The sequence below is a fragment of the Cupressus sempervirens genome, chromosome 4 (genome assembly GCF_028749045.1).
Source record: "Cupressus sempervirens isolate cs-2001-9-10 chromosome 4, ASM2874904v1, whole genome shotgun sequence".
Classification (NCBI taxonomy): domain Eukaryota; kingdom Viridiplantae; phylum Streptophyta; class Pinopsida; order Cupressales; family Cupressaceae; genus Cupressus; species Cupressus sempervirens.
The window spans coordinates 885,664,609-885,690,082 of NC_143121.1; the positions used below are offsets into that span (position 1 = coordinate 885,664,609).

Sequence of the window (25,474 nt, forward strand, 5' to 3'; positions counted from 1 at the left end):
TTTGAACAAAAAATGAATTGACCAACCCTAATCTTTGATAAGTAATGATTTGGATGTCTAGAGGTTGGTTGAATTTTGGGGTTGAAATCAAGACTTTGGATACCCATGGTGCTCATAGGACTTAAGATAATAATTTGTTCTTGGACATGGGTCAAGTGCTGGGGCTACATGGTTTATTGATATCTTATATGTTTTAACAACTCATTTAAATATTGAAATAAGCTATAAAAATGAAAGCAATAAAATGATAGATAGATTAAAACTACGGATTTAATTAATTAATATCAAGAGACATTCTACAATAGTACATTGGTGGGAAGAACCCTTGTAACACCCTTAATTTTTTTCCCTTTCAATATTTTAAATCTTTTACTATGTATCTTCATCATGAAATCAGTTACTTTTGTTATAAATTATTTATGGTACTCTCAGTGTAATTGAATATCCTTGTAGATCTAACATTCTTTTATATCCTTGGAAATCCAACATTCTATGATGTAATGCTATTCCATCTTCAACACTTCTTGAGTGCATTAACAACATTGTCTATTTGCCCACCCTTCTTTAGATATCACCTATCTTCCAATTTCACATCTAAGTTGATATAAAAACAATTAACATTTTTGCTTTCTATTTTATTTTTATTATTATATAATATATTTAGTGCTCTTTTCTCCCTTCTCTACCCTCTTCTTATTTTAAAGTTTTTCTCCCCTTCTCTAGCCTTTTCTTATTTTTAAGCTTTACTCAATAACAAAAAAATTCCTCTTGTCTTGTCCACATATTTTTAAGCATAATATATTCTTTTCCTTCTAAGTTGTCTTGTCCAGCTACCTATGAATCTATCGTCCCACGTACTTTTGACTCCAATCAAATATCGTCGCTCACGCATTCAATCTGAGGGATTCACAATGACGAGTGTTGTAGCTTTGCCTGTACACCACACAGGCACACCTTTAGTGTCACCTTTAACATCCAGTTTATCTGTAAGACCTCTAAGCGCATAAATTTTCATTCTTTTGGTGACTTATATTGATAATTATTCCTATGCGCATGACTCATACTCTAAAGAATTATACATATGCAGAGACAATTGAGATTTATTGGGGTTAGAAGAAGGCAGCTTATTAGAACAAATGTTGCAATGCCCATTGCAGTTTGCGCAGAGAAAAAGAAAGAGGTAAACCCTTTCTTAAAATTTGCTGTGGGCGGGGCTACAGAAATCCTGAGAATCTTCAACAGAAAAGACAGCAGGCATGTTGGATTTTTGATATATCTTTATGTTTGTATTAAAATTTGAAATATTAGATATATATATATATATATATATATATATATATATATATATATATATATATATATATATATATATATATATTGCTTTCAACTGTGTATATCTAAATGTCGAACACCCATGCATTGTTTGTTTCATATCTATGATACAATTTGTTTGAGTTTTTGAATGAATTCTGGGAATATAATTCAGTTTGAAAGTGTTTTAAAAAATTAATAAGTCGAGATATTTTCCTTATAAAGTCAAATTGTGATTTTGTTGTTAAGATTCAATTGAGTCAAATTCATTGACCTATGTTTCATGAGTAGTCGTTCACACAACCATCTCCCATGAAAATGAATGGAACACTTAACACTTGCTGCATCTAGGTAATGAGAATGAATGAAATTGGGTTTGAAAATGATGTTAAAAATTAATGAGTAGGAAATATTTTCCTCAGCAAATCAAATTGTAATATTGCTTTCAGGATTCAACTCTGTAGTTTTTTATTTAAGTTATAGATTCAAGTTTGGATTTGAAGAACCTGTTTGCCGGTACGACAAAATTTCTCATTTGGATTCGTTCATACAAAACCAGTAAAAATTTTATATATATATATATATATATATATATATATATATATATATATATTTACAAAGCCTAGAAGCATGAGTTAAAATTAGAATGTCACATGGTATCCTTAAATGATATGATTTAAACAACAAAAATTCTATAAACTTTAAAACTTGTAATCATAGCATAGTGAATTGTTATCATGCCATCATATATTTCAAGTACAACATCAAAGATACAAAAAATAAAAATTAAATCATAACAGAAAGTTCACGTATTACTGTTTGAACTTCAACTAATGGATTAAAAATGAGAATTAGAAGCCAACATAAGCCTTTCATTTTCATCTTTTAGGTTTAAGGATGTCAAAACTTTATTAAATTTGCCAAAAAAAGTCACTAATTGATGTCCATTGTCCACAAACCCTGGTTCGTCGAAATTCATTCCGAGTTCACTCGGATTTGATCTATTTGGGCATGGTTTGCCCGAGTTCTCTTTTCCAGCCTTTTAGTTTGAATTGGGTCCTTGGATTTTGAACATTGCTCAGACTAGCTGGTTAATAGGACTAGGACCGACTAGGTACTAGTTTGTACCTAGGCTGGTTCGGTAGGGCAACTTAGTTTTTTATTCAAACTCATTGACCCATGTTTTATGAGTAGTGGTTCATAAGAACCCATCTCTCATGAGAATGAATAGAACACTTAGCACTTATTGTATCTAGGTGATGCTCATAGAGGGGAAACATGAGGACTTCTCGGGAGGTCACCCATCTTTGTAGTACTCTAGCTAAAGCACACTTAAGAGTGTCCTCCAAGGTTTCCTAGCAAATGAGGTTGCAAGAAAAGTGAGCCTTAGGGTTGCATTCAAAGTGGGATTAATCTCGGGGGAAACACTTTTGTTAAGCATGCTTGAGTTGGAGTAGTACTCAAAAGAGTGACCTGTTGAAAGTTTCGATGCTTCACCTCTGTTGGGACTCAAAAATCTGCAAGAGTTTTGAGTACCATATTTGAGAACTTTGCAAAAGTTAGCCCCTATAAATGATTTTTATGCATATGTGCCCGACTGTCATTTTGGGTCAATGATGTGTTTCAAGTAATCTACACCTTGCATTTAGCATGTACATACATCTTAGGTTGTTTGTTTGAAGTTTTGAGTCATTCGGTGAGATGTGTTTTTATGCACTTGTCAAATCCTACATTTTTGCCCGTGTCAAACAATGTTTGGAAACTCACTTTGCATTTGAATATTTTGCACCCGGTTTAGTGTCATAACTCGCCACTTTGGGGATGTTTAGTATGCATATCAGAGAGCCTATGTTCCAGTTTGAAAGTTGTTTCAACATGTTTTAATAAGGTTTTGAGTTTCCCAAAGTTGGGTGTTAATTGTTGTCATGTTTTTTCACTTTGTGCATTAATCCGGGGAGTCTTGTTTGACAGTGAATATTTTGTGGCCCACTGAGTATTTTGGAGAAATGATCATGTCACTGCATTGTAGTCATGACTCGTAAATGACATCTACCATGTGCAATTTGAAGCCCTGATGAATCCATCTGATATGTTTCCCAAGCCAATTCCATTTGTGAAAACTTTAAACTGCCCAGTTGTCAATCACAACAATTACCCGGTAGCCCTGTTTAAATAATTATAACTTTGACCCAGTTGACCCCATGGAAGAAATTTTTTCTCTACTGCATTCTAGGGGTCAAAGCCATTCTATGTTCCAGATTTGAGCTCTTGACGAATCCATTTGGCTTGTTTTCAAACGTGATTCCGTCTGCAATTTTTTGAGTTTTACTAATGATCAGATTTGCAGAACGATCAGGAGGCCTATTTGTGAGATCATAACTTTGAACCTGTGACAGATGGAGCTAAATTGATTGTACCCCTATTTTCTACACTGAAAATACTCCAAGTGTGCCAATTTTCAAGTCTTGATGAATCCGTTTGCACACTTTCCTAGGTCCATTCCATATGCAAAAAACTGTCTTACTAGTGTACCCAGTTCTGCAAGTTTTGGAAGCCAACTTTGCATGCTTGCCAAATTTACCTAGTTATTTGTCATGAGTTGAAATTGTAGCCATATATTCTCCATATCATAGTGATGCTATACCCCAGGTTTCAGTCTCCCAAGTGTCCATTTGACATGTTTTTGAAGTCGGATCCAAATGCAATTTATTGTTTTCTGACATCACTTGCAGGATAAAATTTTAAGGGCAACTTCAACAGTTAATAAGTTTTGGTCTAGAGGTCGTCACGAGGTGAAAGTTTGCAGGAAACATCATTGTTGATCATAGATCAGGCGTACAATGTGTCAGGGCCTGGTTATTTGTTTTGGTCAGTTTTTAAGCCGGTCTTGAGGCCTTTCAGCACAAAACGGACAGATTTAAGGGAAGGTGAAAAATGAGTTTTCAATGATCAGCCAACGATCAAATTCAAATCCAATCCATATAAGGAGATCAGTCAGAGCATTACTAGGAAGTTAGTTATTCAAAAATGAATTGTTTTCAGCCGGACCCACTGGTGGGGCCCAAGTTTTTACAAATTTTTAGGGCTTCCTCTTATGAAGTCATGTTGGAGATTGGCTGATGGAAAATATTGTCATTCACCCTATTAGATATACAAGGGAGAGCTTGCTAGAAATATTTTGAACTTAAAGAGCATACACCAACGAAAGACAGTACAATGCTTGCAGCATCTAGCATGATTTGATGAAGTTCAATAAGATTATCAAGTATAAAACATTTGTACAACAATACATAATAAGAAAAGTTACCATATCAATCAACAACATTCAAATACATTTACAACCATCAAGGCATCCATGACACAGATGTAAAGGCTTTACAGTGATACTATGAGCATAACTTTCAGATATTGTCGGCACTGAAAATATCAAAGGGAGATCCATATCCTAAATCTTACCGGAGGAGTCAGATGAATAAGCTGAACGCTGGTACCAATTTCTGTGCGTGTTTCAAGAATATGTTCCATGGTACTTTCACACAGAACAAAGTATTATGATAAGTATAGGTTGTAGCGGAACATTTCAAGGCATAGCATGTCACAGCCTGGACGTTGGCAAGAAACATATAGAAATATGTGCTTGAAAGCATTTATAGAAGACCATATAAGAGCGTCTGGATAGTTTTGGAAACGCTGCCAAGTCTTAAATGAATTTGTGAAAAGTGATGCCACAATGCAGGAAGATTGAACACCAAAGTGTAGATATAATTGAAGTCCATAAACCTGAGATATGTAACACCCAAAACTGCAACACCGAATCCGTTAAATGCAAGATTAAATTGGCACTTGTAATGCAGATCGCTCAGCTCCAAATGCCAAGATGAAATGCACACTGAAAACACAGATGCTTGATGTCCCAAACCACTAATGATAAACTTCAGATTTCTAATGCAAACAAATAATAGCTTCAGCAGTAGCAAGTGTCTTCCTAACCGTAGCAATCACAGAATTGGAAGACACAAACAAATAGTCTTCTGAGCAACAGTAGCAACAGTATGAGAAGACACCAAAATCTCAGTCCAAATCCATTATACTTCAGCAATGGATTGAATATACCAAACTCAGTCAAAACCCTCACCAAAAAATAACAAAAACAAAAGATGACTGGATGATCTATTTGCTTCACGAAGCAACCTTTTATAATGCACTTGGCTTCACCGACACACCATTAATTAGAAGCTTCATTAAATTCTTTTATCAAATAATCTTTTCTAGCACATGGCTCCATGAAGACGCTTTTCACTTAAGAGGCTTCAACTTTTAAATATAAAACTCCTTGCACTTTTATATTTAATACTTGACTTAGGCTTATAATTAATTAATAAATGGTCCCTTCGAATTATGACTCAACCCTCAACCTTAAGTGATATTATAAAGTTAAATTATAACTTTATAATAAGCCATTTAATGATTTCATAATAATTTGGCTACTAAAATAGTAACAACTCCGAAAATACTTATCCTTTAAATATGCTGTCTTGTTACCTGAATATCGAAATTGCTTCGAATTAAAAAAAAAGAAATTCTTCATCATATTGAACTATAGTTGTTCCTTGGACAAACCTCTGTTTGAGCATTGAAATGGTCACTTATTCTCAAGTTTTAAATCATCTCCATTCCGCCTTTTGAATTTTCAAAGTCCGCTTCCTGAGGGTCAAGTTATCAAAAGTTAATGAAACACTCTAAAATACGTATTTTCAAATAAACCATTAACCATTGACTTCATCTCAAAGGTTAAGGTTTGGGCTCCAAAACATGTGTTTCATCTTAAAATCTTAACCTCTCCACCTAAAAGGTTAAGATAAGTTTCCAAAACACATATTTTCTTCCCAATCCTTAACTATTAACCTCTCTAAAAAAGGGTTAAAATTGAATTTCAAATCACGTGTTCTAAAAGCAGTTATTAACCTCTTTGATCAACTTAATAAAGGATGTGAGTTAAAAGGTGAATCATCACAAATCAATTCAACCTCGAATCTAGTGCTTCACCCATGGCATGTGGCGCTCAAAGATTTGAAATTTTTATGTGATACAAGATAATGAACATGAGAGTTTGAACATTGTGATGATACAGATGATAAAGCTTCAATCTGCATCCCACATTATCTCATAACCCAATCATTTGAATTCATTGCGCGAGGAGAGAAAGATTCAGAGTGGTCAGTGAGGAGAGTTTGGAGTTTTTGGCACATTGATCTGATACAAAAGAAAGGCACGAGAATTGTTTGACAAAATGTTTATTGATCAACCCAATCATAGGCAAAGCACATGGACTGTCAGACCAGCTATCCATCCAAGTCTCTAGCCCGCAAGCAAAGGAGGTCAATATAGCTAAGGTGTATGAATTGAAAACCATAGTCAAGGCACGTAATTCGGTTTCACTAGCTTCTCTTCACATTCCAATCCGCGGGCAAAGGTCATATGCGAAGCACATAAGCTGTATGATAAAAGGCCCACTCAATGGCAGTCAATGTGGAGATTTTGAAGTTGTAGAAGAAGACAACTCCGACCTCCCTAGCCTGCGCACTTGAAGATCAGAAGAATCATACACCACAAACAATGCCTCTTAGCAAAGAGTAGTTTGGAAGGAATGCGTAGGCATAAAGTGATGATGGGTGCTCCCCTTAATACCATAAACTCATAACATAAAACAAAGAAACAACAGCAAATGTGAGAACAAAATGTGGACTTCTTATTTATGCCACAAATGCGGTATTACAGAATTCACAAGTACAATATGCTAACCCACAAGGCGCTTTCATTACAATAATTTGCAAGACAAGCTGCAAACTATCACCCAGAGCTGTCCTAGACAATGTTTGGGCCTTTCTTAAATAGGCAATTTTATGCCGCCCGAGAAGGTTCTAGACAATGAAACTTAATACCTAGGGCCGACAGATCCTAACAACACATATAGAGTCGGCCAAATACATCTTTGACAATTATTTTAGATATTTAGGGTAGCCCAACTTTGAAAAGCCATAACTCACGAACCGTTGCTCTGATTGGCTATTATAACCACATTTTGAAAATGCTAGCTTTTGATTTACAGGCTTGAAAATGCACTAGTGTCATTTTATCGAGTTTTCAAACCTCATCTAGGCACTCTAAGGCCTCCAATAGTGAGTGTGAAGATTTTTCTGCAAATTTTTCTACTGAAAATCCGCAATAACTTCTCCGATACTTATGCTTGAGCAATGAGATTTTTATGGTAGGCTTACGACTCTAAAATGAACCTTACTGTTGAAAATGAGAACATTCTGAGCTCATATGAAAAACTTACTAAAAATAACAAGTTCCCATTTATAGTAAACACCCTGTTTATTAGTCCTTATTAAAATAGAAAAGACTGAAATAAAAATATTTTTGGGTGGTGCAAGATTGTTCTTACACCCAAGATGCTTCTGCATCATAAAGCATCATTGGTCTAACAGATATTAACCTTCTAGATTTTCACAATCCATGTTGAGCATCCTTCTGTCCACATAGATATCAACAGAGCATGTTAGCCTCCAAACTAAGACAAGGCATGTGAGTTGTTTGATAGAATGACGCCAACCTGGAGCATGAAAACATGGACATTGCACATTATTTGTTTGACAAAATACCCGAAAGCATTGGAGGGATGAATAGAGAATTTGAACCATTATCCTGTTACAAACAACAAAGACATATAAAAAAAGACTTCGAGATTCCTCTCTTGCGGCACATTGAATGTTTGGTGAAGGAAGTCGGATACATGGTATAAACCAGATTTTGGTGGTCCACATAAATAAAATTTGCTTTGAAGTTTGGCATCGCAGGAGAACCATATCTTCAACTACTTGATGAGTTGTTCATGTAGTGTGTGCAATTAAGAGGAATAGATGAAGACAATTGACATGTTTGACAATCATATGAGGTAAAAATATGACAGGGCAAATTGCAAACCCAGATAAACCCGAGCTATTGCTTTATAAAATCTAATCAGAAGAATGAGTTTGGAATGAGGAATAGAGCTTGAGAAAGTATAAGCAGGCACAGTAAGAATAAAAAAGAAAGCTCTGCAATGGGTCATCCCTTATGCATAGAAGGGAGATTGTTTTGAAAGCTTAGCCTACCAGAAAGATCAAAGTAGAAAGGTTCCTTGGGAAGTCATCTTTACTGGTGAAGTGATGGCGAAATGTTGATACAACTTATAAATTAGTCATAGAAAGTGTAGAATTCCAAAGGCATTTGAAGAAATTGGAGGAAAGATCAGCTTGTAGATCATGAAATATAAATATCAAAGGCCCGATTATGCTTACATTTTGAAAAGTACACTTCCCAACATTGGTGATACCATCTTAGAAAGCATTAGCTTGCAAGATTTTTGGTCATCTCTTGAGAGCGTGGATAGGATCCCTTTAGCCAGAAAAATATCAGAAAGCCGGATAGCTCAAGCCGTAGGCCACCCCATCTCAGCACAGTGTCCTGATCTAGTGTTGGAATGCATGAAAGCTTATCATCCAAATACTAGGGAATTCATTAGATAAAATAATAAAGTGATTGTCCGTTTGGATCCTGTTTCTATTGCGACTACTTTCCGATTGCCTATTACAGCGCAATATGCCAACATAGATTTAAGAACAGCGAAGGAGTACTATGTGGCAAAGCAAACTCAGTGTTTAAACACCATTGCTAGATCATGGCTCTCGTAACCAAGGAAAGGGAAATCTCAACTAGTCAAGTCCATCCACAGATCATCATTAAAGGAAGATGTAGCGAATATGGTAACTCTGTTGAGTAGGATAATGGGATTTCGAGATTCGCATGAGTTTGAGGGTTGGATGTTCCTATTTATTAACATGGTTTGCAAAGGGAAGCGACACTTTGATTGGGTTGGAATTATCAGTGACTCATTGCATAGGCAACTCATAGAACTCCAAACAAATGATTATTTCTACATGACTTCTTACCTTTTCTATGCTATTGCAAGCACTAAAAGTTGGCTTGGGCTTAACCGACAAGGTATATAGGATATTGCGGCTATCATTTACAACAATCTTCCTTAGATACAATATGACAGTAGCCTACACCATTTCAGGAGAGTGAATGACGCATTCACAATGTCTACTGTAAGAGAACTTAAGGAAACATGGGACTTAGAATTTCACCAGAAGTAGCGATGACAATACAAAAATATGGAAGTGTCTTCATACAGTTCCTGAAGCTCACTTATATCAGGTTAGCCGCTTATGATGGGTATCCCCTTATGCTACCTAGATTTTTCGTTGATAAATTGGTCTTGATAGAAATGTGCAGACAGATCAGTCAAACTAATAAGCTTTACAAGAATAGGAGGACAGACGAAATACCTTTCCCTATCAGCATTAGACATTACAACTGTGATATTGCATAAGATGTAAGGAACATAGAGAGATCCATTGCCAAAATTAATCTACATCCTTATACCATGTGTTTCCCTTATGATAATAAAGGCTATGCAATTAATGAGTTAAAGCTAACTCTTGGCCTTGGTCACTTTCCAACTCTAGAAGATTTTTGGGAAGACTGTGAAAGTGATTTCGAAGTCAAGAAGAGAGATTGGATGCGGCTTATTGTAAGGCAAGTGATAGACTTCAAGGTCGATATTGACGTGATAGGTATAAATGATGATAAAGGTTTTGTTATCAATTTAGCCTACCTCCTAAATTGCTATGTTAAAATTGCTTATATACTATGCTATGTGTGTTAGGTTGTTGATCATGCATATTACAAAATGGTTTGGATGCAGAATGTGAAGTATAGAAATCAATAAACATGAGAAATTGATCATTTTAATTCAAATTACATACAAGTACCAAAATAGCACACTTTTATTGAAATAATTTCATAATTGTTTTATAAGGTACAAAATGTTCAAATTTTAGACAAAACTTGATACAATGCATTCAAATACCACACAAGTTGTGGTAGCTCCTAATACACTATTTGAATAAAGTTATAAACACATTGCATAAACAGAAAAATACTAGAGAAATAAGAGGAAAAGCCTCCATTGCCTGAATGGAAGGGTTGTTGATCTGAATTTTGAAGAAGATTTGAGCCCACATCTCCATCTTTGAATAGACCTACAAAGTGTAAAGAAGGGGGTTAGTTCATATGAACTGGGCAATGGGAACCATTCCAAATATCTCTGCACTACTTAGTGTTCTTACAACATGATTATTCAGATAAATGCATTAAAAGATACAAAGGCAAGAGAAATATCCGAAAGCAAAGCAGGTTTTATGCTAATAAGTTTGTTTCATGTGCAGATACAAATATGAAGTTTGAGGTTATTGAAGGATCATGCATAAGATACACGCACGAAACCTTTCAACTAAGTCATGTACGGGCGAAGATCTTGGGGAGACTATTGAGGGGGCATACATATGTTACAAGTATTAGACCTTATGGTTGAACCAAAGCAGCCGATTGAAGATTTAAGGAGTTTGCTAAAGGGATGTACATCAGTTACAAGTATAAAACCTTTCAGTCAAATCATGAAGCTCTTGAGAACAATTGAAGACAAAAGTATTAAAGGGACATGATCTTCTGTACATGAAACCTTTTGCTTTTATATACATACACAGATCAAATAAGTTAAACCTTAAGGGACTTTGAGGCTTGAAATCTTTTGTTTTAAACAAAATTGCAGAACTGAAAGTATCATGATTACAGAGGCAGCTATGTGGAATCAACTAACTAAGCAACATAAGCTACATGAGAAGCTAGAGAAGGTTGCCCCTGGTATAGTTATTGAGTACAACTATTTCGTGCAAAGAAGCAAAATATCTTCCAATGATATTAAATGGAGACCTGGACTGTCATTGTGTTTGAAGGTGCCCTGAGCAGGTCAAACTTCAAATAAAACTATTGAGGTTCAAGATAGATGGTGCGATACAAGGTGTAGAAATATTCGAGTTCTGTCTTTGGGAGCTTCGTGGGAAGATACTAGAGTTCTTGACAAACCTAATGGTTTTGTAGTTCTTCAGTCATCAAATGTAGATGACATATCTACTAAATATACTGCGGTTAATTCTCAACAAGTTAGTGATCAATTGATTAGTGCCATAGTTGGAACCATTTCAGGAAATATTTGTAATGTGTCCCAAAGAACCTCTAAGCCCAGTCATTAATACCCATGTTCAAATAGAACATGATCGAGTCAATTCAGAATTGCTGCCAAAAGGAGTTTTTAAAGGGATGGATCCCGATAAACAATGTAAGAATCTAGATGGAAAGAAAATATTGTATCAACCTATAGAAGAGTCTTGGCTTCCATCTAGTTTTATTCTGCTTAAGGAGGAAAGTGAGTCCCAAAATTTAACACTAGGGATTGAAATAAGTGGAATTAAAACCATTAGAAAAGACAAGGGAAGTAAGTCCCAAAATTTAGTAGTAGAAACTGGAATTGATGGATGTGCCACTATTGTAGAATTTAAGGAAGGATTAGGGAGAGAGTTGAAATCAGATTATGGAGCTCAATTGATTAAACCACATGAAAAAAAAGGAGGTGTTGGGATTGTTCTTAACAAGGATGTTGTAACTGAAGTAATTGTTAATTCTTCAGTATGCACCATTCAAAGAATTGCAATTCTTGAAGATGGAAAACCTATTGAAATATTATTGGAACCAAAAGGAACAAATGTGCAAGTTGGAAGCATATATCTTGGTGTGGTTAAATCTGTTAGTCGCAGAATGGGTTTTGCACATGTAGATATTGGTCATATAAAATTAGCTTTTTTGAACATAAATGAACCCTTTCCACTTCTTTCATTAGATTTGGATGTAAAAAAAAGTTCATCTGATGGCAATTTAACTAACAATGTAAGGGTTGAGTCAGATTTAAAAGATCACAGAAGAATGACCCAGAAATGGAGTAACTCCAACAAATAACCTACAACAGGAGCTCACAACACAGAGAAAAAGTCATGGAGAATGGCATCCAAGAACTCATAGCAGAAGATGCAAGGTTTAATAGAAAGTGAAGAAACCCAACATTCATGATAAACAAACCCTATATAGTAAAAGAAACTTATGGCAAGAAACAACCCAGCATGAAGATTCCACCACTCACGCATTAAACAATAGGTAGGAGAAGCTGGTGGTAGCCAAAGATCAACCATTTCCCAACAGAGCATAGTCACGACAACCAGCAAACAAACCCGCAAGGAGAAAGAGCAAATACTGATACAGCAAAGTGAAATACCCTCACGGCATGGAGATAGAGCAGCCACGAAATAACTAGCAGCCACGACAATAATAAATGGAAAAAAGCCAATAGACGTTTATCCAACATGATGAAGCAGAGCAATAAAATGGTGTCCAAGACTAGATAGCAAAGCAAAAAATTCAGATTGCCTTCATTACGGCTAGGGCTTCACAGCCTCTTTCTTTCTTCATGCATTTCCAAATAGCATTCGAATGCCAAAAAAATGACTTTTTGTTACCTTTTAACATTCCTTTCTTGTTTTTTATAAAATTTCGGTTCCATAACAACGCATGAGGAGATGATAGATTATTAATTAAGACTAATGGTATAGGATTTAATAACAAAATCCATATTATTTGTTTTGGTTAATAATATATTTTATTATTACTGCATTTGTAAAGAATTTTAAAAATTGTTATTATTAGTTGATAAATTGTTAATCAACTATTTAATAACAATGACTAATAAATGCAATAAATAATAAATAATGTTAAGAGGTTGAGCTAAAATTAGACTAAGTGTTTGTCAAGAGGGAATTTGCATGTTTTAATGCCTAAGGAGTTTAGTGGCTATTTTTGGACTCACAGTTCAGACTCATGACTTTGGAGTCGATTATGGAGCTATTTTTGGCATTTTTAGAGTCTTCTTGGACTTGTCTACATGCGTAATTAGTCAAGGCACAGTTTGGAGTGCACGTGGCATGTTTTTGAGCAGTTATGACTAGTTTTAGTTGTAGTTTATTTTGGGAGCCTTTTCTATGCATTTTTGCATGGTTATTGATGAGATTGACATGTTATATTTTTAGCTTGACATTGAAATCCGACCTAGGGTTTTGTGCATGATTTTGAGGAGATAAAGGCAGTCTTTTCAGTTGGCTATCAGTTGGACAGGTGGTTGAGAATAGTATTCAGAGGTGTCTTTACAGTTTGGATTAGTTTTGACTCATTTTTTTATGCATATTTCTGAGATTTGAGTTAGGGCTTTAGGCTCTATTTATTGTACATTCGCCTCATTATGAGGTCTCTTCTTTCTCACTCAAATTTTTTGCGCATTGCAAATTTTTGAGTTGATTGTAGGAGCACTTTGTAGCAGAGATTTTTCCAGCATTGATTATACAAATTTAGCGGTTCCTTCTCATTGATTATTTTTTGCAATATACTGTGTTCGTCCTTCATTCAAGCTATACTCCTTATTGCATGTTAGAATCTTGATACTTGTAATTGCAGGTCTTTGTTTGTGTCCTTTTTCTTTTGCAGAAAATTGGTAAAGCTTAGGTCTTCCTTTCAAAACAAAAGATTCTGGGTCCTTGCATAGAAGTGCTTTTGTAATTGCATGCTTGTCTGAGTATTGTGAATCATTCATATTGTGGCTAATTTGTGTTGATTTAATTGAAGTTGCATACAAATCATTGGTGTATCACCTCATTTAGGTTTAGCATCCATTATTTTCATTCTCTTCTTATCTCTTTTCCACATACAATTAAGTTTTTTAGGTGATCATTATTTAGTAACCAACCTAGCTCTCGTAGATTCATCTCTCATTTTAGGACAACCCACCACCTAAGAGAGTTTCCATATTTCAACAGGATAACTAGATATTTCATCTTGCTAAAGGGGCAATCCTGATTGACAACAGGTTCATTGGTCGATCCCTTCTACTATGAGAAAATTGGTCGTTTCAGGAGTTAAAAAGCTTGAAGGAAAGAACTGCCTATGTCCTTAAAAGAACAAGGGAATGGGTCAATAGAATCAGAGCAGAAAAAGTGACTAATGAACTTCAAAGTGAAGGGAGGAGAAGTAATCAAGGTGAATTATCTCGAATGGCACTGGAGGTGACTTCTAGTGAGAAAATGCAGCAACTGGATACAAGTGATCTAGTGAAAGATCCCTGATGGATCTCTTCTGTTGATTTGCTGTAATTTTATATTTTTAAATCTGTTATCCTGTTTATTTTTGTTTTCTTGCAGAACTAGAGAGAAGTGCAGAAAGGTTTGTTTGTTTTTTATGGTTTTATAACATAGAAAGGAATAGGGAACAACAACCATGAAACAAGACTGAAATAAATAAGGTATTCAGTAAAAATCAGAATTATTGCAAACCGTACCAGGTAGATTTGTCTGAATTATAGAGCCAAGCAATAAATCCAATGCATTTTCCAAAGCTCACATACAAATTTGATGTCAAACTGGAAGGTGAAGATTGTTCTCGAATCCAGCATACATTTGGAGGTGAATACAAGCAATACTCTATACACCATGTGGTGTATTTGCTGCAAATGGCGTCCCACAGGCTGCAATGAACCACGTCCCAACTGGAAAGATGATATGCCACGCTGAAACCCCAATGAGAATTGATGCCTCTGTCCTTAATCACCACGCACAATGCTTAAGAGATTCGGTGCCAAAGATTGTTGAGGGCTACGTCCCAACCAATCACTAACCTAGGGTTTGTGTCCCAAACTAGAAATCGCCCATTCAGAGAAAATTCATAAACAAGTTGTCAAATATGCAAAAGATGATCTTAGAATGAAACTTCTATCTCTTTATAAACTATCTCAATTGCAAATCGAACCCTAAGTGTCTCCAAGTGGTGTTGGGGTAGTGAAAGTGTTATAATTTCTTATTTTAAAGTGGTCATATTACTAGAAAATGACCTTTTTCCTCATAGACAGAAATCTATTCACTGAATTGCCCTGAGACCAAAGAGAAAGATTTAGAGAATTTCGAGACCTTTCAATGAGCTATCACACCATAGGATGCACAACCAGATGAGGCCAAAAAACCCCTTATTACTCCAAAATGGCTAATAACTTAGCCTTATTTAATTATTAAATGCTAACTTAGGAAATATTAAAAAGATAACCCAATTAGCCACAAAATGCCCAACTGACATCACAAACCATAAAATCATCTAGTCACTTGTCTGTGACTGAAGTTGGAAATCAAGAATCCACTGGCAGTCTCATCCCTAAAATCTAGGGATTCTCCTAAAATTTGGGAAACAAGCCCTATCCCTCTAAAACTGAGCCCAAAGAGTAATCTCATGGAGACCCAACCCTGGGCAAGATCATACCTCCTAAAAAGTAGGAACTGCCTCCTAAAAACAAGGAACATCTCCCAATTGATCAATAACTGCTAGAACATCAAGTCCCCAACACTGAATAACCATACTGGGTCTCTATCCAACCCTGTCAGCCTATAAGACCCCATAATAAGCTGACTCACATGTCTCTGCTAGACTGAGCTAAAAGAGGGGACATGACATCTAGATGAAGATGAAGATTTGAATCGGCTAGCTAGGTTCACAATCAAGAGGAAAACAAAACCGAAGGGTAAATCTAATAGGGTGAATCAAGAAGGAAATAGACCCAATGAGAAGGTTCAAAGAACCCCTCAAGCTGTTGAACAACACATTCCAGTTACATGCTCACATGACGTAGTAATTTCTCCTTCGAATCTCTCTCTCCTGAGATATCATTAATAGACATCACACAGATAGAAAATCAATTATCTAGTTCAGAAGATTTGATGATGATCGCTGAAAATACAAGAGGCAACATGCAAGTTTCACTTCAAGCTACTACACATACATGACTGCAAACCAGTCTCCAAAAGAAGAACAAAGTTGTTCGGATGATCTCGCCTCCATTTGATGTAGTCTCTAGTTTTCTTCAAAAGCCTCCTAAAGTGAAGAAGACTAAGTTGATGTCTAGGTTGGCCATTGATAAAACTTAGGGCAATCTATGTGTAGAAATAGCAAGGCCCATAATAGAGAAGAATGTTGATGAAGCTTCTGAGTTAGATTTCATTCTAAATAGGGTTGATCTTGATCCATCTAGTGCAGAAGGAGATTTTCAAAATTTTGAATTTTCTGCTGCCCAAATACTACAAAGAACAAAGAAGGAGAAGAGATCAAAGGAGCAACTCAAGGAATAGGTTCGGATGTTGGTGTCTTACATCAATTCGGTTAGGAATTCTTCTAAGGGGAAGGCAATAGCTACTTCACCAGCTTTAGCAAGCCCTGATGGTATCCTTGATCATGTCGTCGTTGAAAAAGTAAACAAATACAAGTCACATAGTATGGTGATCGAAGCTTGGATAAACAGAATGATAGAAGATGCTTCAAAACTCATAATTGGGGTAAAGGAAATATATGGAAAAGCCATTGTATAGATACAAGAGATGTCTAAAGAGCTAGAAAGCAACAAAGAGCAGAAAGTCGCCTGGCAAAAAGTAGCTGATGAACTACAAGAAATGTCCAAGTTAGATGTAAACACTTTGATTCTCGAGAAGATTATTGCTGATCCAAGTGAAAATCAAACACATATCTGGGGTAAAAGTATTAACTGGAAGATGATAACTATAAGCAAAGGGATTGCTGAATTTGAAAAGCTGATAACTTCATGTGAACAGTTGAAAATGAAAGTTGCGGATGAACTAGTCTTTATTATCACAGGTGGAGCAGCAGTGAATGATCTTCAACACATTGATTGCCAATTTCTTCTAAATTCCTTCAATATCAAAATTCATTTAGAAATGGAGAATTGAGTGTTAGATGCTGAAACTATGAGGAAGCTCAGTCTAGTTTTAGTCACTTTGGAGGATTGCAACATTTCAGCCTATCAACAAGAGTTAGAAGGGATCTAGGATAAATACTTTACGGCTAAACTCAGGATGGAAAATGTGTTCATCCCTAATTATGATTCAATGGTGGCCATCCTTGATGCTTATAGGGCTTTCAAGAATAAGTCGATCATGTCTGTATAGATAGAGTTCATAGCTAGAAGACTAGTGATTAGATGCATATGCATTCTTGGTAATTCTAGCTTAAGTTTTTTTTTTTTTGGCGAAAAGTTTATATTTATAGTAATAATAAAATTGGTTCAAAAGGGCTCCTGGAGAAAAGAACCAGTGAAGAAAAACTCCATTTGTTACCCATATATACAAAGTAGATAAATCTGCATATCAGCCAGATTGTGTCCCTAGCTACAAAGATCCCATCATAAAAACAGATAGGCATCATTCATACAACCCTGTCAGAAATAAGGGGTGGATATATGCAATAACCCACGTGTCATGCCCATATTTTCTTACCCAGAATAAAACATAGATTCTTTTTAAAGGAATGCATGATTTAGATAACTATTTTCTACTACAAATTTCAGATCTGCACTATAAGGAAACAAAACTTTGATTAATTAATTTATTTCAACTCGAAAGAGCATTAGATTTAGATTTCCATTTTAAAGTCTTTCAAATACAAATCTTAATAAGATATAGAACTACCTTTTTTTTTTTCTCTTGTTTTCATATATTCAAATGGGAAACCTTTCATACATCACAAATGTAAGATCGCAAACTTCTCTTTTGCATAGAGTCATATACACAAGCTTAAAACAAATAACAAGACTTAGCTTTTATAAGTTTTATTTACATTTCTTTGCAAGATACAATAAAGAAAACTACAAATACTCAAACAATGCTCATTTTCCACCCTACCAATTAATGGCATCATGAGGCCTCTTGTGCCCTAGCCATACCCCCGAGCAAGAACTCATTGCATCTAAGGATCATAGATGTTATCGTATGAGTGAGTTCCTAATACAATAACAATATTTTAAACTACACCTTCTACACATTTCAAACTTACATGAATCCAACTCAAAGAGAAATACTACAAAAGAAAAGGGATAGAAAGACTCATCTCTCTCTCAAGTTCCCCTTGATCTTCTTCTCCTCATACTGGTTCTACCATCATCTCTCCCCTTCTCCCTCCCCTTATTTTGTATATAACTTCCCCTTTTCATCTCCAACAATGGTGAATGGTCCATCCTCCAAAGTCTTCCTCCCTTTTAATTAAGGCACATGGCTCTCTTATCAATGTGTCATAACCCATTGTTTTCCACTATTCATTTTCGTCACATTTGAAGTGGGGCCCTTTTGAGGTGTCATAATGTAAGTTTTAACCATGATTTGACCCTCAACTAACCCCCAACCTTAGGTAGTATAAGTGGTTTAGGTTATTTGAACCCAGAATGCACTTTAGGATCCATTTTAACCCCTCTAAATTCAAACTTTAGTTCATATCCGATTTTACAAAAAGTTTGCATTGAGGTTGACTTTGATTGTTGTACAAGAGTTGGCATAGTTTTCTCAAAGGTCTTCATAATCATCCAATTAGGCCTTCATAATCATCCGCTGCACAAATTCAGATTTAACATCAGTAACTCAAACATATAAATATAAGACTATAAACATTAATACATATACCTGAATTAACCATAGATCAATATCATATTCCAACATCATTTCTTCAAAATCATTTGCATATGGAATTCATTTACAAATAAGTATCATTCTTTCTACTTTAACTGCTCTAATTACAATTTTTTCAAGAATAATAACCACATTAGTAATTCATAGCATATGTATCAAAACACCTTACACCTTACACATACATTAATCAAATTCATCAAGCATAAGTATTTACTCTCACTAATTATAGGATTCAAATCATAACATCTCTTAGAATAACATAACAAGTATCACTGGTATTGATTGTGTTATCTATATTCTATTCATTTCTGTACTTCTTTATTTAAAATTAAATGATGCATAATTTACTTCAAAACAATAATCACATAACCCAAACTTGATTTCCATTTTCACAGTCACCTTATGTAGAATGTATTCACTACAACACAATATCTATTCAATTCAATTGGCCATAATTTCAATTATTAATACTATCTAATTATCATGATGAGATAAGATGAACAATATAAGGTATTTATCCATAAGGTAACTCACATTAGCTAATCAAGATGTTAACATAAATTAGACAACACATCATAGTGTGAATTAGTTCTAATGCTACTAGTCTCATAAACTATCTAAACAATCATATCATATGTAAAGAGGTCCAACCATTTCTATTTGTAATCAGTGTCAATTGTATGAACAAAATCTATAGTTAATCATAAGTTGAGTCTAACTTTGCACATTGATTAAATAAGCAAGATTCTACTATACAATGTATCACATACAGATTTGCACCTAATATTCAGATGTTTACAAATGATAAGTCAATCTTATTTAAACAATACTAATTATAGCAAGTCACATAAGGATCCTCCCTAATCATGTTATTGCATAAGCCATATAATATTCTCTAATGACAAAATTAATATTTACTTCTAATCAAATTATATTGTAGACAAATTAATGATCCTTCTAGTCCTTACTTGGTTGGGACCTTACACCACAACCCCTACCTGATCTGAAAATAAGCAAAAGAAAATTAGGCGGGGTGCCCATCAACTCAAAAACCCTTACAATAAAGAAATATTTACATATAAACAAAGCCCCCTGCCTAACTAAGCATCAAATTTGCCAGTAGCTGATATACAATTATGAAGATGAAGGATCATGACAAATGGTACTGAATTATAGCAGTCCCCAAAAGTGAAACGAAACAAAATAATCACCGACCATAGAGCAACATCGATATGAAATGAAACCCAGGTGGCTGGAAGAACCTGTGACACAACAAAAAAGAGAGATCGAAGCTTCACAGAAAAAAAAGAAAGATAAACAAGGATGCAATGAAATTATTCCAAAGACTACTCAGTGGCATTGAGAAGGTGAGCTTACTTACGCTATGAAACCTACTACAAAGAACAAAGCATGACCAAAGAACAAAGCACGACCAATGATCATGACAAAAAACATTCTACAAATGACACGGCGGTAGAAGGAGAATATTAAAGCAAAATGTTTTTAGAGTTTTCCTTGTATAGGTTAATTTTAGTAAGATTAATTAACCTCTCCTAAATTACGTATTTCGGAATCATTTATTAACCACGAAGGAGTAGTTCTTAACCTCCATGTCTATATAAGGAATCATTTTGGCTTTGGTTTTTGGGAATTGAGAAGACCCATGTTAAAATTTTGATGAAAAGACAATTTTTGGAAAGTATGTACAGATTTTGTCTTTTGAATTGAAAATCTCTATTATGTTCTTGGTGCAAGAAAATAATAGAAATTAAATTTGAGTTCTTCTTCTGAAAGCTAAATTGTTTAAACGTAAAACTATTGATTCTCCTTACAGTGAATGTTTTCATAGTATTGTTTAAGTGTTCATGAAATGTGGATCGATGTAGTGGTAAAGATTATTTTTCGAGCATAGTTCTTGATTTTGATTTATTACCTGTTTATGCCAATTCAAGAAAGTTGTGAAGTCGTGTGGTGCATTCGTCATCATGAGCTTTCTCATCTTTTAAAGTTCAATTTCATCTTTATCTGAAAAACTTCAAAACTATATCATACGAGGGAGCTGCCCCTCTAAACGCAGAGGAAGGCCGCATATCAAGGGCCTATCCAATTGTTGTGAACAGTTTGCCACATACACTCCGTTGGGCCTCTTTCAAGTGTCAAATTTGTTTACCAACATGTTTGAAACATGAGTCGCTCCTATTATTTCCCATGTGACCAAATGCACTTTCCAAAAATAGAAAGGGCCCCTCTCAATCATCACTCGACTTGACATAAATAAAAGGTGCATGAAACTAAGCTCAAATGAAGTCCAATCTGAGTTAAACGAAGACCAAATTGGAATGTACTGAATTGTGAAAAAGACAAAACCCTCTCATAGCCAAGTCTCTGCTTTTGAAGATGCTCTATCCACAACAATTAGCCTACGAGAATCACAATAATAGGCTAATCCCTCAAGCTTTGATGGTGGCAAAAATGGTGACATTATAGTCCGCCCTCCACAAGATTGCTTGCCCTCAAGCAATCGTCGGAACGAAAGATACATATCAATCTACCCGAAAGCTCATGATGTACTCTATCAAGCAATATCCCACTACACTGGTTACACACACATTTGAGCCATTTAGGAACCTAAGGCCTTCAAAGTTGTATTTGAAAATTTTCTTTACCAACTTTAAAAACTGAAACTTAAATATCTCCAAATCTAGACATGAACTTGCAAAAAAATATACTGGCATCTTTATCTAGCTCATTTGAATCTCTGGGGGATGTTTAGGAAAAATCCCTGCTCAACTGTAATCTTACCATAAATAGTAACCTTATGTAAATGCAAGACTGGAACCCCAATTTTCTAACAGATCTAAACATTGTATCTCCGGACGAATGAGAAGGGGGATGCCCTCTCCCTCTAAGAGGAGCTATTGAAGACCGAACCAGAGATCAAGATAACAAAGAAAATACTGCACAATTGTTAAGAGCTCCCATCGTTCTTACTTTTTAATGTCTTAAATATTTTGAGTCTTTGGTAGCTTTCAGATCATTTTATCTTGGATGGTTCTGTTTGGTCATTTTGAATATATATTTTAAGAAACTAACAGTATATGACTACCTTTCTGAAGTGAATTTGTCTCAGATTCTGCGAACCCAAGTGATGTTTCAGTTGCTGATGTGGATGATCTAATAGCTGTTCTTGAATCAGATTATAAGAGGTCCTATTTTCTAACAGGTTAGTCTTTTCTTTTATTATTTGGATAACTGATGTGATTAAAGCTCCTGTACTACTGCTACCTTTGGAGTTAAGGAGCAAAAGCTTGACAACATAATGCTAATTGTCTATTTCAGTCATTTAGATATAACTATGAAGGCCAAATTAGAATTAGCTCTATATAATTTCTCCCACCTTTCACTAATTCATGCCCTTTTACATGAAAGGAGTATCCTTTGGCAGCAGTATCCCTATCATTTTATGTTTCCATCATCACATTTGTTTGGCTAGCCCAAAGGCAGCCTGCTATGCTGCATCCTTCTCCACCTCTGACTGTCTGATTGGGCATCTTGAGTCTGCAACTTTCAGAACTGATTTATTTCTACATTCAAATCATAACTGCAAGGCGTTGAACCCTTGCAAACTTCTGAAGGGTTAGATCCTTCATGTTTGTTTTTTCATAATCATTAGTCAACCTGGCAGATATTTTTAGTCCTAATATCATGTTTTCATCCCTGATCTATTTTGTTTCTTGCCCCATTATAATAAATTGCTGTCATCCTTGAAGATGTTTTGCCTGTTGTCCAAGTCATAAATCACAGGAAGCATTGAGGGAAAATCTAGGAGAAAGGATGTAAGAATACATTTTGTTTCTGAATTTCAGTTATTGAAATAACAATACGAGACCAAATAGAGAGCATATAAAGTCACTTTTGCTGTCATAATTTTCTGCTATAAATTTTTCAATGATGGGTTCAATTTTTCAACTAATGTTATTGAGCCACTGGAAATTTGTGCAAGGGTAATCAACATGAACATGCAATGGTGTTTTAATCTCTTTCATTAAGTTCGATAGACATTTTTAAAACCCCAAGCAAACTGAAATAGTATTACTATTCAATGATGAATCATCAGCTTAACAAGGCTTCAGTTTCATGAAATAATATATATCATTAAACCTTAGAAATTCCTTTTTGCCTGGAGTCATTTGTGAGCATTAAGGACTGATTTCTATTAAAAATATTGTTTCAGGCTGATAGAATGTTCTGAGTAGTAGCAGGTCTAAAATCTTGACTGGCACAGCTAGGAAACCTTTGAACATGCATGCCGAATTTTGTTGACGATTCTTTAAACTTATAAACAAGGTTCTCCAATTTTATTGACTTCTCAATTAGGTCCGCTTTATAACTATTAATATTATTAAATATCTATTTCTCCCATGCAAAATCAGTCCTCATTTTTAGATAAGATTTTAGTAATAATTAAATATGATTATTTATTAAACATATAATAATAGTAAAAATAAAATTAAAAATATATTAAACTATCATAATTCAAATATAAACAAATGTATCAAATCTATTATTATAATGTAAGATATCTTTAATGTACTGATATATATTAATATGATAATATCTATATATATATATTGAGTAATATATTTAAATTGCCTATCTAAATATAATAATATAAATATGTTGCATATTATAATTTTAAATATAAATATATATTAATCAAATTGGACCAAATATATTGTCCAAGCGACTAAATAGACAGTCACGACTTTTCAGTCCCGTGCATTTATTAGAGGAAACTTCGACTCTTGAAAGGGGAAAAGGACAAGTAGGAGATGAAATGAAACAAAATGGTGGATCAGACATTAAGCAGAATCGATTGCTATGACAGAGCTTTGGTGAAGGCTTATCATTTAAATTTGATGAACACATCAAAAGTGAAGATCATAATAATTCGTGAACATAACATATATTATAATGTTGAGAATGACTGTGTGGAGATGGAAGGAAGATTACAGAAAATGGGTAGACCCAACTAAGCGTTTAGTATACAGTCATGCTAAGTAGTGAATAGGAGTATAGAGAAATGTAGGAAGAGAATCTACATAGAGGTCAAGAAGCAAAAAGGAGAAAAATACAACATGGAAAAGAAGAAAGGAAAGCCAATAGAGACGAGCTTACTGAACTCATGCGGCAAAGATTCACATCAGATATGTTAGGCTAATACATCCCAGGTTGCATTTTTGAAAATATAGAGATAGGGAGAATTTATATATCTTATGGGAGAACCACAGATGATGTCTAAAATATCTAAGTTGTATTGCATAAATAGAAGGAACAGGAGTATAATTTTCTGTCTAGTGTGCTAAAAATCATATGGAGAAGTCATAGCAAACACCTACAGTTTTCATATACTTAACCAGCGCTTGAGATAAGATGTCAAGCAAGTATAAAACACCTTTATTCAGGGGGAGATATAGAGGAAACAGTCAGGGATAAATGAAGTATTACACCAGGAATGATATTGAAGGAACAGAATAAAAATACCAGTTGCTACTATTCTGAGATGTCACTACCATACCAATCTCAACATTAACCAGAGGTAGTAATTGGAAATTATAGATCATGAGCATTAAAGAATAAAGGAAAACTTTGACAAATGTGATGAGAAAAAGGAATCAGGCTGAGGGAGTCAATATTTTCCAATTGGTACTATTTGTAGAAGTTGAGAAATCCAACTTCACAGACCCTCAAGAACACCTGCATGCAAATATCCTGCAATGAAGAGAAGCCAAAAAACGGAAAAAGCAGAGCTTAGAAGTTCTCAGAAATGTGAGAGCAAAAAATGTATTCTAAGTTATGAAAACAAAATATAAAAGTTCAACCTTTTAAGGTGAACGAAACCCTAAAGGAAAAAAAGCTAGGTTTGCACAATATAAATAATATAAAATATTAATTATATGCACCTAAGAGAGCTAAAGCACCTAGAGTAATAAATAATTTACTCTAACACCCCCCCTTAAGCTAAGCTTAGGATGAAGCTAACCTAGCAAAGCTATGAAAGCAGGAAAATGGGTCTCGACAACAAGGCCTGATCAGGTATTCAATACAAGGAAATTTCTGTGAACCGGAGACGAAGGAGAAAACCTAGTGGGAAAAACCCCTCTCCAAAAAGAGATAGAACAAACATGCTGAAAAAAATAATAGAAATTTTATGGCTCAAGAGACTCTCAAAACCATAAACAACCCCCCCATGAGAGAGAGATGAGACAGCAAAGCCCCCCCAGAATGATGAAGTCCTTGTAGAAATAAATGAACCAATGGAACTCCAATGCAGAAGAAACAAGGGCACAGAACAAGGAAACCACTGAATGACAGGAAGGCCTAACTGATGCTCAAAGGAGTAGACATAAGGATCTTGAAAAGGAATCCCCAAAGCAGGTGTGCTGACACTGTCATGAAAGAGGAGATGAACGTCCTCTATGGAATCCGCAACAAGTGCTCCTGAAGGCTCGATGAGTGGAGTTGGAGAGTCCGGCAGAGTTGAAGAAGAAAAGACTTGAACGCAATGAGGTGTGGTGATCTGAGGAACAATACAAAGGTTCACGTGTCCTGAC

General features: G+C 35.0%; 1 protein-coding gene across 2 annotated transcripts in view; it reads left to right on the forward strand.

Moving 5' to 3' along the window:
• Window positions 1-820: 820 nt before the first annotated feature.
• LOC149564228 (uncharacterized) overlaps window positions 821-25,474 on the forward strand; it is a 200,373-nt gene continuing 175,719 nt past the window's right edge. Inside the window, exons 1-3 of one of the 2 annotated variants that reach the window (XM_089827299.1) lie at window positions 821-986; window positions 1,088-1,254; window positions 21,977-22,083. In XM_089827299.1, coding sequence (XP_089683425.1) covers window positions 837-986; window positions 1,088-1,254; window positions 21,977-22,083 — 424 coding nt within the window. In that variant the 5' untranslated portion in view covers window positions 821-836. The remainder of the gene's footprint in view (window positions 987-1,087; window positions 1,255-21,976; window positions 22,084-25,474) is intronic. The other variant, XM_089827300.1, reaches the window with a different exon arrangement.